The 18,706-nt window shown below is 29.6% G+C and overlaps 1 protein-coding gene across 1 annotated transcript; it reads left to right on the top strand.

Moving 5' to 3' along the window:
• The first annotated feature begins 1,540 nt into the window (after positions 1-1,540).
• LOC132312695 (gibberellin 2-beta-dioxygenase-like) lies at positions 1,541-3,470 on the top strand. The gene is made up of 3 exons (XM_059811200.1): positions 1,541-1,976; positions 2,142-2,490; positions 2,873-3,470. Exons 1-3 carry the CDS (start codon positions 1,576-1,578, stop codon positions 3,131-3,133), a joined length of 1,011 nt encoding a protein of 336 aa, XP_059667183.1. The 5' UTR covers positions 1,541-1,575; the 3' UTR covers positions 3,134-3,470.
• Positions 3,471-18,706: the final 15,236 nt, after the last annotated feature.

Here is an 18,706-nt window from a genome sequence, read left to right on the forward strand (position 1 = left end):
GTTTGCATAGAAGGGCTCTTGATCTATTTATAACCATCCCTTTAGTTTTCATATCCGAGATGGCATGGTAGTATTATTAAAATCACAAATTCGAGAACTTTTCTCTTGAGGCAAGAGGGTGGTGTTTGGCTTCTTAAATATTTCATAATCTATCATTTAATTAATGTAATTCCCTACTTCATATGCACCCAATAATTATTAAAAAAAAAAAATTAGGAGTAATCCAAAAGGATTCGAACTCAGAATCTCAAAGATGTGAGGTGATAAGATAATACAACCGCAAAGCTTCTAAGATTAAAATACTGTGTAATGAAGGAGAGATAATAATGCTTAATTGTATTAACATTGTGTGTAATGAAGGAAAGATAACAATGCTTAATTTTATTTAAAGTAAGGGTGTCGCTTAGTTCAATTAACACAAACAAGATCCATTCACTCAACTATTGTTTTTGGGTTTGTTTCCATTAAAGTATCCCGAGCTGTTTAACTTCTTTTTTTTTCTTAAAAACTTCAAGCTTGTTTGGGTCAGACTTCTAAACACACTTGTCAAGAGTCTACATGGTTTATCACTAAAAAAAATAATTCTCAAGAACTCAAAAAATAAAAAATTATTTTTTGATAATCATAAAAGACAGTTTTTTAAAATCAGGCCTTGCTATAATTGATTTTTTTAAAAATAATTTTCAAAAACTAAAACACCCAAAGTTTTATACAATTTTTGCAAAGTTTTATATAATTTTTTTAAATTTTTATTTCTTTGAAAGCAGAAAATTGTTTTCCAACAAATCAGCAGATTCGAAGAATATATATATATATATAAACTATTTAAGAGAATTGCGTTTCTTTTTCACCATTTTCCCCTTGAGATGGGTGAATCCTTAAGCCATATCTAAATATCTGTTTTAATTTCCTTAGTTGGAAAAAGTCAAAAGCTATTTTTCCTACTAGCATAACTTTCCAAGCACATACAAAAGGCTAGCTAGATGGCCTTCTTTTATTTTTTTGTTTTTGATTAGCAGGATATTCGGAAAGGCACGAAGTTGAGGTATGATATTGTTCGCTTTGGATCTGAGTCCGCACGATTTTGTTCTTGAACTTTATCCAAAAGGCCTCATACTAATTGGAGGTGACAGACTTACATATAAGCACTTCATCTTTCCTCTACCCAGGCGATGTGGGACTGTACACCCGTAGTTCGCCAGTGTAGTAGCCTGATAGTGTCTCTCGCACTCGCCCACAGCACATCCGCCCACAAGATCGTCACAACTACAGTAATAGCGAAAATTAACCACAAAAAATACCTAACAGAAACAAAACCTAAACTTGAGCTTACAAAGCACCAAAATCTAGCTAGCCAACGACCGGACATATCCGAAGTGGTTGCCCTTTTTTTAAGTTATGGCCGCCTTTTAAGTTAGTGTCAGTAACGCCTCTTGCCAGCTCCACCCTTTCATGCATTACCATTTTCCTATTTAATCTCGATCAACACCCAACAATCTCAGCAAACTCCCCCCCCCCCCCCCCCCCCCTTCTCTCTCTCTCTCTCTCTGTGTAATCTCTGTGTGTGCAACAAACATGGCGGTTTTGTCTCAGCCAATGCGAGATGATATCTCTCAGATCAAAACATGCAAGTCCACTGCTAGTTTTTTCACTGGAATTCCAGTAATAGACCTCTCAAACCCTGAAGCAAAGACACTCGTAGTCGAGGCCTGTCAAGAGTTTGGCTTCTTCAAGGTGGTCAACCATGGCGTCCCAGTCGACCTCATGACCAGATTAGAAGCCGAAGCCGTCAAGTTCTTCAACTTACCACAGTCTGTGAAGGACAAGGGTGGCCCTGCTAACCCTTTTGGTTATGGACACAAAAAAATTGGCCAATACGGCGATGTGGGTTGGATCGAATACCTCCTTTTCACCACCAATCCTGAATTCATTTCCCAGAATCTCTCCATTTTCCCAGATAACCCAGAAATTTTCTGGTAAGATCGATATGATATAAAGGCATTCTTTTTTCTTTTTTTTTTTCTTTTTGTTTTTCCTTCTTGGGTGTCGTAGGTTTACCTGACTAATTCACAAAACCCGTGCAAGACGTTAAAAGGTGAAAAAGAATGTACTGACCGACCATTTTTGTGTTTATGGTGTAGGAGTGCTGTGAATGAGTTTGTATCAGCTGTGAAAAAGATGGTTTGTGAAGTGTTGGAACTGATGGCGGATGGGTTGAAGATTGAGCCAAGAAATGTGTTGAGTAGGGTTTTGAGAGATGAGAAGAGTGACTCTTGTTTCAGGCTTAACCACTACCCGCCATGCCCGGAGCTTCAAGCATTGAGTGGTCGGAATTTGATTGGGTTTGGGGAGCACACAGACCCACAAATAATATCTGCGGTAAGATCTAACAACTCATCAGGCCTGCAAATCTCTCTCGCAGATGGGACATGGGTCTCAGTCCCACCTGATCAGTACTCCTTTTTCATCAATGTTGGTGATTCCTTGCAGGTCCAATACATCTCTCTCAGCCTACTTTTAATTTTTATTTTATTTTTTAGTTTCTTAAACAATAGTAAATATATTGATGTGTTTTTCTTAACGTATACCTGGGTTTAATTCTGTTTTCTCTTCCTTTTAATGGGTATTATAACTTAATTTATAGTTTTCTTTTTTCAATCGACCCTTTCACGTAATGGAGATTTAAGGTATTACTTTCTCAGTACTAAAAAGAAAGTCTTTTTTAAGGAAAATATTGTGACTCCCAATGAATTTTTTTTACTTTCTTTTTGGAACGAGGGATTATAAAATATCTCCATAGGAGAGGGCCCGTTTTCTCTCTCATCAATTTCTCATCATTTTTTGAATTGGGTGTGGATTTAATTTGGTGCAGGTGATGACTGGTGGGAGGTTCAGGAGTGTAAGACACAGAGTATTGGCTGCCCGTTTAAAATCAAGGGTGTCAATGATCTACTTTGGTGGGCCACCTTTGACCGAAAAGATAGCGCCTTTATCATCGTTGATGAAAGAAGGAGAAGAGAGCATGTACAAGGAATTCACATGGAGTGAATACAAAAGCTCTGCTTACAAGACAAAGTTGGGTGAGAATAGATTGAGTTTCTTTGAGAAAAATGCAAAGCCAGTAGTTGAGTGATCATGTGGGTAGAAGAATTTCCCATTTAAGGAAAAACTGAGGTTTCCGTCAAGTCTCTTAAAGTGGGTGTGTTTGTGAGGTTGACCCGGGTACTAATTGCCATAGATAGTTGTGAATGAAAAATAGGTTTTGCTTTCTTTATTTCATTTCATCACCCACTTCTGCTTTTTGTGTGTTAATTGCAACAACTACCAGCTAGCTTTAATGCAATGTTATCTCATCTTCTTGTCATCATGTCTAATCTTAGTACAAAAGCTATCCCATAATTTCAAGTGGAACTCCTTTGAAAATGTGGATACTACCAAATGGGTTGTGTACTTTATATATATATAATTGATTCCAGCTATAATTAAGGTCAAGCAACAGACCAACAATTACTCTATACATTTTAAATTTTGGCAGTGTATATATTCTCCAATTTCACATTGAAGTGTATAAGATATGAATTTCTGCATTTTTAGGTATGAATTACTCAATACAAAGGAGAGCTATATATGTTTTCAGTTTTTACCTCCTTATATCTCTGTTAGATGAGACCAATACATGTGGCTTAGGTATGTTTTCAATTCAGTTTAGACCCCATAATTGATTTAAATGTATATTAATTGACTATATATATAATATACATTTGTTAAAGACATTGGTATCCCTTTAGATAACCCATGTTTATTATTTTTATTTTATTTTTATATTGGAGATAAAAACATACAGTCTTAGCAAAATTACTCACTCATTTAGTCTCAAAAAAAACTTGAACCCTCAAGCTATTCCTCATATGGGAATAATACCGCAAGCAAGTCAACTCTAAAAAGTCCTTTTGGACATACAAAAAAAGAAAAAGTAAAAATAATAATAATAATTTGTCAACAAGTGACCTCTTTAAAGTATAGAAAGATAACTTGTTGGTCATTTTTTAAAGAGTAATGATACACCTCTGAAAACGAAAGACGGAATAGATACCGAAGCATTTAGCATTGCCGACGTTTCAAACAGTGAAATTATCAACACGGATCCCACTTTGACCGGATGCTTCAATTTCATTTTCGGCCTTTCGTTTTTAGAGTGATAATTATTTTCCTTCTTTAAATGGTAGTCACCATCACCTTTTTTTTTTTCTTTATTAATAAAAAAAAGGAAAGAGGAAAATCAAAAGAAAATTATATGGATATATATATATATATATATATATATATATGTTGGTTTCTGGAAAGTGTTTCAGTTGCTCACAAGAACAAGTCTTGAGAAGATCCTTCAACATTATTGGGAAAGGTCGCTTTGGCACCAGTCTCATTCATTAAGAGTTTGTGTTGACCATCCAAGTTGCAGTAAAAATCACCTTGATCTGACAATATATATATCCAACAAAGTGGAAGAAAATGATCTGGGCATATCTTGGTTTGATTTGGAATCACTTAATTTCTTCTACTATCATTTATTTACGTTTTTTTTTTTTTTTTTTGGTATTAAAATAAGTATAATTTATGTGCAAAGTTAAAATTGCTTTTATAATTTCATGGTACTTTGACAATAAACAATCTTGTTAATTAATGAGTTTTGGAAGGAAAAAAAAAAAAAAAAAACTACAATCTTGACAATTAAACAAATTCCACTTTAAGGATCCTTGGCATAATGTTCTTAATTTCTTTTCAAGAAGCAACCGATATTATAAACCAGATTCCTTCTGGAGAAGGAATCCAAAAAAAAGGAAAATTGTTTATTTAAACTGTTTGGAATTATCAATACATGAGTGATAGTTTATGCAAAAGCATGTGAATTTTAAAAACTTTTAATTTAATAAAAAGTATCCCCATCCCAGTTCAATGGTTTCGACAAGCAAACCATTGACTTCGTATTATTTTAGGTAAACAGTTACGAACTATCTAACTATCATATAGCATTAACAACGTTGAAGCATAAGCTGAAACCACACACTGAGTTCTCGGTGTCATTATCATTGAAGTATAGAATTAAATCAATAAAGCAGTCCCACAGGACGTTTTGCATTCTTGATAGCAATTGATTATGTTAGGTACCCATCGACTATTCTGATTCTAGAACTTTTACCTAGGGGAAAGCATCATCAACAACTCCTTTCCCTCTTCCCCCACCCCCCCTCTCACACACACACACACACACACAAACTTTTTTCTTTTTCATTTTTTTATTTCACATCTAGTTAGTTCAATCATAATGCCCAAAAGCACCTTATTAATGAACTTAGTAATGACAACGACTTTTATTTTTTATTCTTGCTGTAAATAGAAAAAAGTTTCAGAAGTAACTCATACACTTACTTATGTATGAGAATTTAAATTTCCATCTTTTACAATTGAGAGGTTGAAAAAATATAATTAAATCATAATAACCGACTCCCCGATGGAGCCACCAATTATGCAGGGCGCACCAAAATGACGAATAGAGTCTACAAGAATATATAACACTTATTTACTTGTATCAAAACTTTTTTTTTTTTTTTTTCTTTTAATGACGTTTGCGATGATGCATGATGGATTTGATAGGTCATATTCAATTCTTTTAAAACTGCTGTGGACGACAACAGATACTACATTTTTATTTGAATATATACCACTGACTGGTACGGTGTAATTTGGGTGAACTAACTCAGCTTCAATCCAAAAATTTTAATATTAGGGTTTAAAATTCACAAATTAGGTTCATATTCAGGTTGAATTTTGTCAAAATTCAGACATATTTAGGTTAGATTCGGGTTTAACCTGAACCCAACTCAAAACCCAAAATAAAAAAAAATTAAATTAATTTTTTTTTTTCTCCTTTCTCCCTTTTTTCTCTTTCTCTCTTTACCGCTGTCCCCTCTGCCGTCCCTCGCCCACCTCTAAAAATGGCAAAACATCCCGCTGGTATGTGCTGGTCTGATTTAGAATGATTATTAGAGTGGTTGAAAAGATGTGGCGATTAGAATTAAAAACTTTGGTCAGTTATGGGGTAGGGATAGAGAAATGTCTCAAAAGATGGCAAAACACCCCACTCTTAAGTGCATGTAGCCGTCTCGTCCAGTCTAAAATGATTATGAGAACGATTAATTTTGGGATTAGGATTGAAAACCTGTGAAGTTATGGGAGGTGTGTATAAGAAAAGGTAATGTGCACTACTTTGATTATATTAATAAATTACAATTTTATCTTTACAATTTATTTTATATTTAAAAATTATTAAATATATATTAAACAAATTCAAAATTATCCAAGTCATTCCTTTGTCATTTAAGTTTGTCGGTCCGTCTGTCTTTTTATTTATTTATTTAGAATACGTGTATCGGTTCCACAAATACCATTCAAGTTGAGAATGCGATTCGATAGTCAAAAATCAAAGACTTACTTTCTAAATCCTCATCATCAACGTTGCTTTGAACCTTGAATTTGGATTTTGGACTAGCAACTCAATATTTATGTTGTTTCCAAATTATAAGACGATCACGTGCTTTGCACAGATAAAATTTGAATTTGGATTTCGGACTAAGAGCAACTCCAGTGCAAAATGCCATTTCGAGCTGCCAAATCTATATTTTTAGAGGAGCTACAGTGTCAAAATACTATATTTTAGCAACTTTGCTCCAATGGTGCATTTCGCAAAATACTATTTTTTAACACAACAACTATAGTTTTTCAACTACCATTCCCGCCATTCATATTTGCATCAATTATATTAATGTTAGGCACATTTCAAGTCAAGTTGTAGAATCATTTTAACCTTTTGTCTGATCAATCACAACATTTTCCTAACTTCCTCCGAAACTTTTCGTCTTTTCAACACAAACGATCAACAAAGGAACCTATGAAACAGCCTGAAATGTCTTATACAATTACAAGATTCCCAACACATTAGCCAAATTAATAAATCTTTAATCCGGTAACATATATATATATATCTGAACTTCTTATTTAAATCATTTTTAAATCTTTATCCAAATCAATCTCAATATTTTCCTAACTTCCACCAAAAATTTGCATTCTTTCACTGCTAAACAATCAATTAAAAAAGAAATATAAGATTAATATGAGGAATTCTTCATCGGAACCCATTCGGCTAGTAACACTTACATTCTTATTAGTGCAATAGATACATACATATACATGTGTACAAATGGATCAACTAAAACATGGTGCAAAAATAAATATTCTTACATCCTCTAAAATCTTTTTATACAATTTATCTTATCCAACTATTGGATTAAATACCTCAATTTTGTTTGTTTATGCATGCCAGATATCAACCAAATGCAAGTGTTTGATTAACTATTTTTGGTAAGTAAGAACAAATACAAACGCTGTGTGTAAACAGCACTACATAATGATATCAAAAACCAAATTGTGAAATTTTCTAAACCTTGCACACCTTATGTAATGTGTTTTATTTGGAATCAATGAATTATTCTTTCTTGCTAAAAAAAATTAAACCTTGCACACCATCAGGTATGTTGACTCGGCTAAGTCTGATGTGATTTTTATTCCCACCGGCGAATACTAGACTCATCCAAGTCTGTTGTGACTCGTTCGATACATAGAGACTCGGCCGAGCCTCAAGAGAAACAAATATATCAACCATGATTTTGAGTTAAGAGAATATCAGAATGCACAAACACTGCAATTTCAAGAGGCACCAAAATAAAAAAAAAATCTAAATATGAAACACATAATGACTAACAAGTGTGAGCAAACTACAGATTGAAGAACAAGTTGGGTAATGAAAATATTGAGAGAAACAGAGAGACGGATCATAGAAATTTTGAGTTTTTTCAACAAAATTTACAGATCTGAAAATATATATTTATACTATTATTAAATGTGCAAAGTGTTTCAATGTTTCAGTATTTCAGCATTTCAGTATTTATTTATTAATTGATATAAATTCTATAAAACTCAAAATTACCTAATATAAAATTAAAATTAATTCAAATTAACAAAATATAAAAAGAGTTTAATTCAAATTACAAAGTCCCACACTGGTTTTAAATAAAAATGATTATATAAAAGCCTCTTATAAAACTATAGAGCTAAAGAAATAATAATCACACATTCTCGGCCTTTTGGCTAAGATCAAGTGTAGTACTAAATTTTTTTGGGTCGGCCTCTTGGCTAACCTTTTTTGGTCTTTTGGCTAAGATCAAGTTCAATACTACTTTCTCGGCCTTTGTGCAATGAGTTCCAGTATTTATTTATTAATTGATATAAGTTCTATAAAACTCAAAATTACCTAATAAAATTCAAATTAATTCAAATTAACGAAATATAAAGTAAGGAATACTGAAATTCAATAAAAGTAAATCTAAATAGAGAATGAAATATATAATTTATTTCAATAAATACATAACAATAATTCTACATCAAAATATATCAATAATTGAATTTCAATATTTCAATATATTAACTTAATTAAAGCAGAAAATGTATAACAATTAAAATAGTGACTTAATCAAATTAATTTGGAATTATGATTTTAATTATTGATTGCACTTAATTTGTATGATCATTACCAACAATTAATTTGTTTCAATATATTTATATTTTAGGTTTATCTTATTTTGAGAAAGAGTTCCTACCACATAAGAGTTTCTATCATGCACTATTTTTAGAAATAGTTTCTATCACATATTATTATTAAACTTAATTTGTATGATCATTACCGAAAAATAATTTGTATCATCATATTTATATTTTGAGAATATCATATTTTGAGAAAGAGTTTCTATCACATACCTTATTATTAAAATTATGACTTGCACGTACAAAAAATAAAATTTAACAATGAAAATAATGTCTTAATCAAATTAATTTAGAATTATGACATGATTTTAATTATTAGTTGCACTTAATTTGTATCAAAAAATTAATTCGTGCACTTAATTTGTATGATCATTACCAACAAATAATTTGTTTCATTATATTTATATTTTAGGTTTATCTTATTTTGAGAAAGAATTTTTACCACATAAGAGTTTCTATCATGCACTATTTTTAGAAATAGTTTCTATCACATATTATTATTAAACTTAATTTGTATGATCATTACCGAAAAATAATTTGTATCATCATATTTATATTTTGAGAATGTCATATTTTGAGAAAGAGTTTCTATCACATACCCTATTATTAAAATTATGACTTGCACGTACAAAAAAAAAAAAATAACAATGAAAATAATGTCTTAATCAAATTAATTTAGATTATGACATGATTTTAATTATTGATTGCACTTAATTTGTATCAAAAAATTAATTCATATAATCAAATTCATATTTAGAGTTTATCATTTTTTTTATTTTTTTTTTTATATTCTTGGCTGTTTTGGATCTTTTTATTGAAAATATTTAGTTGTTTTAAAACTCTTAACAATTTTTAGAATTTTTTTACTATTAAAGTTCTTGACGATTTTTTAAAATTCTCCAACTATTAAACTTGTAATTATTTTTAAAATTACCAAATATAAAATTAAAATTAATTCAAATTAACAAAATATAAAAAGATTTTAATTCAAATTACAAAGTCCCACATTGGTTTAAAGTAAAAATGATTACATGAAAGCTTCTTATTAAACTATAGAGCTAAAAAAATAATAATCACACCTTCTCGGTCTTTTGGCTAAGAGATAAAGTGTAGTACTAAATTTTTTTGGGTCGGCCTTTTGGCTAACCTTTCTTGATCTTTTGGCTAAGAGATCAAGTGTAGTACTACTTTCTCGGCCTTTGTGCAAAGAATTTCAGTATTTATTTATTAATTGATATAAATTCTATAAAACTCAAAATTACCTAATAAAATTCAAAAAAATTCAAATTAACAAAATATAAAATAAGAAATACCAAAATTCAATAAAAGTAAATCTAAATAGAGAATGAAATATATAATTTATTTCAATAAATACATAACAATAATTCTACATCAAAATAAATCAATAATTTAATTTAATTATTTCAATATATTAACTTAATTAAAGCAGAAAATGTATAACAATTAAAATAGTGACTTAATCAAATTAATTTGAAATTATGATTTTAATTATTGATTGCACTTAATTTGTATGATCATTACCAACAAATAATTTGTTTCATTATATTTATATTTTGAGTTTTATCTTATTTTGAGAAAGAGTTTCTACCACATAAGAATTTCTATCATGCACTATTTTTAGAAATAGTTTCTATCACATATTATTATTAAACTTAATTTGTATGATCATTACCGAAAATTAATTTGTATCATCATATTTGTATTTTGAGAATATCATATTTTGAGAAAGAGTTTTTATCGCATACCCTATTATTACAATTATGACTTCCACGTACAAAAAAATAAAAAATAACAATGAAAATAATGTCTTAATCAAATTAATTTAAAATTATGACATGATTTTAATTATTGATTGCACTTAATTTGTATCAAAAAATTAATTCGTATAATCAAATTCATATTTAGAGTTTATCATTTTTTTAAAATACTTCACACAATTAACTATTTTTTAAAATTAACACTCCGTATTATTTTGGGATGTCAATTAAACAATAAACTATTTTGTTTTACTCGGTTCCAGTGTGGTTTTATAATTATAATTTACGCATTTTCTTTGTTTTGTCATAATCGTAGCATTATAAATTTTGTTGATAGGAAAGAATCCAAGTTTTTCTTCCAAAATTTTCCTTGAAAGTACTCCTCTGTCTCTCAATTTTATTTACTTATTTATTTGTTTTATTTTTTTGAGATTGCAATGAGGGTGACCACGTATTAAGAGTTTAATTCACAATAAAGAGTTTAATTATTATATCCCACAGTCAATAAAGAGTTTAATTAAATTTCAAATTATACTAAAATTCAAAACATATAATAATTAAAATTCAAATTATATTCAAAACCTAATAATTAAAATTCAAATTATACTATACAACTACTACTAAACCTAACACGATTGCAGCACGCAAAATATAATAAATTATAATAACAGTCCCAGCAAGAAAACATTCAAAACCTAACATGATTGCAACAGGAAGGGATTCACGGCGAGGGAGAAAAAGAGTCCATTTTGGATATTTATTAAATCTATATTCTCTCTTTATATATATATATATATGTCTTTTTTTGCCTTCATCTAGTCACATCAAATTTCAAGGTACGTGCATTGTTTTATTTTTGGCTCATGCATTATTTTATTATTAATCTTATGTTTTGATCATGCATTGTTTTATTATATATATTTGATATATTTAATGTGTACAAAAAAAAAAAAAAAAAAACTAATCAATTGACTTTCTCTTCTTCTTTTTATTATTAATCGTATGTTTTGATCATGTATTGTTTTATTACATATACGGCTACATTTAATGTATACAAAAAAAAAAAAAAAAAAAACAACCTAATCAATTGTCTTTCTCTTCTTCTTATTAGTCTAAGTTATATATTTAAATAATATAAAATAGTTTATATAAAAATCAACCACAAATTACCTATTTTATTTTCAATAAACTCAATCACATTAGACATAGATATATTTTCAGAGTTTCTATTAAACTGTAACACAAATTACCTATTTATCTATTTATTATGAGTTTTTTAAGAAAAAAAATGTAATTAGACAATAATTATTAATATAAAAAAATATTTAAATTACCATTTATTATGAGTTTATTAATAAAAGAAAATCTAATTTGACAACGATATATTTAAAGAAAATAAAATAATTTCTTTAAAAATCTACCACAAATTACCTATTTTATTTTGAATAAAACTCTATCACATTATATAATGATATATTTAAAGAATTTCTATAAAACTCTAACACAAATATAAAAAAATATTTATTAATTGATATAAAAATAGTTTCAATCAAACTGTAATACAAATTACCTATTTATCTATTTATTGTGAGTTTTTTAATAAAGAAAAATCTAATTAGATAAGAATTATTAATATAAAAAATATTTATTATTTGATATAAAAAACAAAATAATTTCTCAAAAACTCAACCACAAATTACCAATTATTATGAGTTTTTTAATAGATGAAAAGCTAATTAAACAAAGATATATTTAAATAAAATAAAATAGTTTATATAAAACTCAACCACAAATTACCTATTTTATTTTCAATAAAAATCAATCACATTAAACAAGGATATATTTTAAGAGTTTATAAAAAACTCTAACACAAATTACCTATTTATCTATTTATTATGACTTTTTTAAGGGAAAAAATGTAATTAGAAAAGAATTATTAATATAAAAAAATATTTAAATTATCATTTATTATGAGTTTATTAATAAAAGAAAATTTAATTAGACAAGGATATATTTAAAGAAAATAAAATAATTTCTTTGAAACTCTACCACAAATTGCCTACTTTATTTTTAATAAAACTCTATCACATTATATAATGATATATTTAAAGAATTTCTATAAAACTCTAACACAAATATAAAAGATTATTTATTAATTGATATAAAAAAAGTTTTTAAAAGAGTTTTAATCAAACTCTAATACAAATTACCTACTTATTTATTTATTATGAGTTTTTTAATAAAGAAAAATCTAATTAGACAATAATTGTTAATATAAAAAATATTTATTATTTGATATAAAAACAAAATAATTTCTCTGAAACTCTACCACAAATTACTAATTATTATGAGTTTTTTAATAGAAGAAAATCTAATTAGACAAAGATATATTTCAATAAAATAGTTTATATAAAACTCAACTACAAATTACCTATTTTACTTTCTATAAAACTCTATCACATTAGACAAAGATATATTTTAAGAATTTCTATAAAACTCTAAACTCTAACACAAATTACCTATTTATCTATTTATTATGAGCTTTTGAAGGAAAAAAAATGTAATTAGACAAGAATTACTAATATAAAAAAATATTTAAATTACAATTTATTATGAGTTTATTAATAAAAGAAAATCTAATTAGACAATGATATATTTAAAGAAAATAAAATAATTTCTTTAAAACTCTAACACAAATTACCTATTTTATTTTCAATAAAACTCTATCATAGTATACAATAATATATTTAAAGAATTTCTATAAAACTCTAACACAAATTACCTATTTATCTATTTATCATAAATTTTTTAAGAAAAAAATAGAATAAAACAGGAATTATTAATATAAAAAAATATTTATTAATTGATATAAAAATAGTTTATAAAAGAGTTTTAATCAAACTCTAACACAAATTACCTATTTATCTATTTAATATGAGTTTTTTAATAAAGAAAAATCTAATTAGATAAGAATTATTAATATAAAAAATATTTATTATTTGATATAAAAAAACAAAATAATTTTTCTAAAACTCTACCACGAATTACCAATTATTATGAGTTTTTTAATAGAAGAAAATCTAATTAGACAAAGGTATATTTAAATAAAATAAAATAGTTTATATAAAATTCAATCACAAATTATCTATTTTATTTTCAATAAAACTTTATCACATTAGACAATGATATATTTTAAGAGTTTCTATAAAACTCTAATACAAATTACCTACTTATTTACTTATTATGAGTCTTTAAAGGAAAAAAGTGTAATTAGACAATAATTATTAATATAAAAAATATTTTTTAATTTATATAAAAATAATTTTTAAAAGAGTTTCTATAAAGCTCTAACACAAATTACCTATTTATCTATTTTTTTATAAGTTTTTAATAAAAGGAAATCTAATTAGATAATAATTATTAATATAAAAAATATTTATTAATTGATATAAAAAATTAATAATTTTTCTAAAACTTTAACGCAAATTATCTGATGAGCGCTGAAAAGTGCGTATTTAAACCTCTTAAGCTTAGGCATTCTAGTACCTTTATCTATCTTACTTTACCGTTTTAGATTGATTTCGTATTATTTCCATTTTCAGACACTTAACTCGAAAATAAGCCAACTCGAGCTTAATTGAAGCAATTATGGGATTAAACAAAGAAAAGAGTAAAGTGGAGAAAGAATGAAGCAAATGAAACCAAAAGTGGGAAGCAACAAAGTTCGATCGATGCAAATTCAAGGTTCGATCGATCGAACAATGATCGATCTCAGCACTTCAAGATAGATCCAAGCCTTGGCCCAAAAGCATAAAGTCCAAAAGTTCGATCGATCCAACACCACCCTTCGATCGATCGACCACTTTTATCCTTATTCAAATTATTGATCCTATCCACAGCTGTACCACCCACTAACCACTTTTGTCCTTTTCCCACAAATATCTTCCCAAAATATCTCGGATTTGTCTTCTCCCAAAAAGCTCAACCAGTTGGATCGATCCAGCCTAAGTTCGATAGATCTCAACCAGTTCGATCGATCCAAGTCCAAGTTTCGATCGATCGAACTACCTCCAGTGCGAAAAAGTTAAATTTCGAGCTTGTGCAATTCGTCCTCTATCCAATCATTAGAGAATATTCTTTGCACGACCCCATCTCATTTTGTGTGCCACTTGACCTACCTATAAAAGGAATATGATGCACTTTTTGAGCATATAGACTATTCTAGGGTTTAATCTCTTAGAGAGCAAGCTTAGAGGAGGAGGAACTAGAGACACCATTGGAGACTCTTCATCAACCAAGGAGCAAGCCTATTCCATGGAGTTAGCCCTTGAGGGTTAGAGCAACATCACCATGAGTGGCTAGACATCCTCTTGGGGCTAGAGTTAGCCCTAAACATGCTTTCTATACCTTAATCTTGTGTATTATTGAGGGATTAGTGTTGTAATTGATGTTTTGACACTTTGATATATATAGATCTTGCTTATTCAATGATTTATGTGGTTTAATGCTTCCAATTGATCATTTCATTCTATCCATATGTCTATGTATGTTAGAATAGATGTTCATGAGCTTGTCTTTAGATTTTGTGTTATTGATGCATGTCTATGTGTATTGATGCTATAGATTTGGAGATTGTCAAGACATAGTGCTTAAAGGAATGCTCTTGTGATTCTCTTGATGGTTCATACTTATTCCTTGATGGATTGTGCCTCTTCCCTAGTTTATTTTCATGCTAGTAGTGTAAATGTAGTGTAGTTGTAGTGTAGTGTTAAATAGGAGGACAATCTATACTTGTTGTTTGATGATCCAAGCTTTTGAATTCAAGTAGCATATGTGTGATACCCCTCGATTCTAGAGTCACGGGTGATCAAGTCCGAGCACAGACCCGAGGGATACCAAACAATTAATATGTAAACAAGCAGAAATAAAAACTGAATTAAGAGTAAATTAATAATACGCTGACAGAAATCTAAACTAAGAATCCTCAAACTTGAAATAATAAATAGAATTTAAAACCATACAACTCGGGAATCCACCTAGTGGACCCCTAATCCCAAATCCTTGAATACATTTACAGAATTAAAATCCAAAATTAAAATAGAAAGAAAATCCTATGTAACTGGAAGAGTGAGTGTCTATATCTGCATCAACACGATCAAGCTCTAAGCCAGGTACTGTTGAACACCTGAAAAATAATAGAGTGGGTCAGGCCCATATGCAAGTCCTGATCTACTACGATCCAAACAGGAATCCGATACGCAAATACATCTTAGATAGACTCAACAATATCTAGAGTAGTCCATATATGTATATATTACACACTATAGGACGCTCACTAGTCCAATAGGTATGTCTCAGCCTGAGTAGAGATACCATGCAAATCGCACGTAATATGGTCATGTGTATCTAGACCTACCAGGGAACAAAACCACTGTCCAGTTATCCATCCTAGGCGATATATGCACCCTAACCATGGTCCTGAGACTCAAGCTTATACCATGGCACCATAACATAAATATATAAAGTCTGTTCAAAGTGTGTCATTTAAAAAGCTTATTGACCTGACACAAAGTTATAAGTAGGACTTAACTTTTGTAGTTAATCCATCTTACTTCAGAATAGATAGGTCTTAGTATTTTTTTTTAAACTAAACCATCCCTAATATGCCACCGTCCCATACCGGTGCATATACATCCATACAAGTAGAACTTAACTTTTATAGTTAATTCAACTTATTCCAAAATAGGTAGGAGTTAGTATTTTAACTAATCCGTCCCTAATATGCCACCGTCCCATACCGGTGCATACAACCCTCCAAATAGCATAGTTTACAAATAACACAATGTATTCAACAACCATTCTCCAAAATATGCATCATTATAATCTAAATACATATATATCAATATTAGGCATTCATTATAAGGCCTAACTATAACATTCCAATAATGTAAACTGCCAAAGTAATCTAAGCATTCACATTCCTGAACTTGTACATAAATCGATGCAGTTCCGTAGCAGGGTGTATATAAATTTGGTCCAACATAAATATGGTTAAACATGGGTGTAACTAAGTCATGCCTCCACTGAAAGACTTGAAACCCAAGGTTCAGTCCATTAAATTGATATAACAGGTTTATGCAACTTCCTTCTCCAAACAGTACTATAATTGTGCATATATGTACTGAATTAAGCATCAGACTATTCCAAACACACATACACATAATTGAATAACAACCTGCTTATAACAGAGCTGCCAACCATGCTTCAAAACCTAAGAACATGTAAAGAAATCAAATCTCTTCCAGACAGTGTTGTAGCAAATGAGATATATAATAGATTTAAGCTATCAGTCAATCCCAACCAAGCATACATGTATTTAAATAACATAATGTTCATAACTCAACTACAGATCATAATTCAAAACTTAAGACCATGCAAAGAAAACAAATTGCACATCAGTCTGCAACACAAGCCAGTTGCTCCCTTAACCATATTTAGACCTTTGATCAAACTAATGTTAATTCTGTCCCAGATTCAGAATGTAAGCTTGGTTCTTAATTATTTCATACATCATAAGCAGTGTATTACCTCACTCAACAGCCTTTAAACCATTCCAGAAACCCAGACTCAGCCAAACAGAACATAAAATTTTAGTTTTACGCACCTTTAAGAGAAAGAGAAGGCTCTAAGTTTCACAGAGCCTTCTCCACTTTAGGAGAGCCGGCTCCCCTTCCTTGGGAGCCGGCTCTAGATGGGTGGGAGCCGGCTCTCACCCCTAGAGAGCCGGCTCTAGTGTTTTGGGAGCAGGCTCCCTCTATTTTTGGAGCCTGCTCTCACCCCTAAGAGCCCTGGCTTGTTCTGCATCTGTCATCTTCGACTCCGGCGGTTACAGTCTTTAAAAATAGTTTTATTACAGATTTTAAAGTCCTATCCTCATCCCAGATAAATCACCAGACATAGTTATACCCCTTTTAGTTGAATAACAGATCAAATTTTGAAACAACGGCAACCATACAAAAAACTGAACTTGTAGTCGACTGAGAAACAGACCCAATTCCATCATGCTAGAAACTTATTTAACATGTTTAATTTCAGTTTTTAAGATCCCACTCACATCCCAGAGTAACCACAAGACAGAGTTATACAAACAAGAACGGAACTAAACATCAATTTGTAAAGCATCGACAATAAGATTTTAAGCTGAACGTGTAAAACTATGAAAACAGATTATATTCAATAATGTTTAATACTGTTACAACATGTATAAACGATGTCATTAAGTCTTACTTTAATTCCTGGAGTGTAACTAAGCATGCACAGAACACAAATTCCTGGGAAAGAGAAGATCAGAAACTTGCCTTTGAATTTCAGATTTGAAATTCTAATTCACCGTCTCTGTAATATGTTTGGTTCCTAAACTGCAAGTCTGCTCCTCCAGTGCCTTGGTTCAACCCAAAAACACCTCTCCTTCCTCCTTCTTGGTCCAAACTTAATCCAGACCAAAACCTAGACCTCCTCTCTTTATCTTCCTCTGTGTCTCTCAATATCTCACTGTATCTTTGTTCTACAGAAAACCTACGTTTTGTTATGTATTGTTTTAAACCCTAATCCACTGTAATATACATATATATAGGTTTAGACATTAGACCCTAATCCATATATAACCCGGCTCATATGTAAACCTAGGTTACAAATCAATGACGGCTACCTATGAAAATTATAAACCCAATGAAAAGCTATATAACAGTCACGTTGAGAACAAACTAAATCAACTATCACAAAATTAATCCAATTAAAATAATTAAATAAAACAATTAACTCAAACAAATTATTCAAGTAAATAATTAAAACAAATTTAAGTAAATCATTTATTTAAAAATAAATACACACTTAATCAATTAAACAAACCAAAACACATAGCTCACATATTAAAAATGCAATAAAACTCAAAATTATCAAAATTAAATTCCCATTCTATCCTTTTGGAAACTAGGGGTCTTACAATATGTCTCTATCCTTGTGTTGTCTTTGGATTGTAAGCTTAATGAAAGGATTAATGACTTATTTTGATCTATTGTGCTTTTCACATGTTGTTTAGACAATATATACTTCATTGCTTAGATATATTGTGCCTTTCACATGATATTTAGACAATACATACTTAACTAGTTATCCTTACTTGTAGAATCAACCAAACACACACACACCAATATTGCAACACACCATTTGCCTTCATTAATTACTTGTCAATGATATAGAAATGCATTGCTTGG

Source organism: Cornus florida, unplaced genomic scaffold (assembly GCF_030987335.1).
Source record: "Cornus florida cultivar Cherokee Brave unplaced genomic scaffold, ASM3098733v1 CherokeeBrave_3.0.0_Hap2_Chr01, whole genome shotgun sequence".
Classification (NCBI taxonomy): Eukaryota; Viridiplantae; Streptophyta; class Magnoliopsida; order Cornales; family Cornaceae; genus Cornus; species Cornus florida.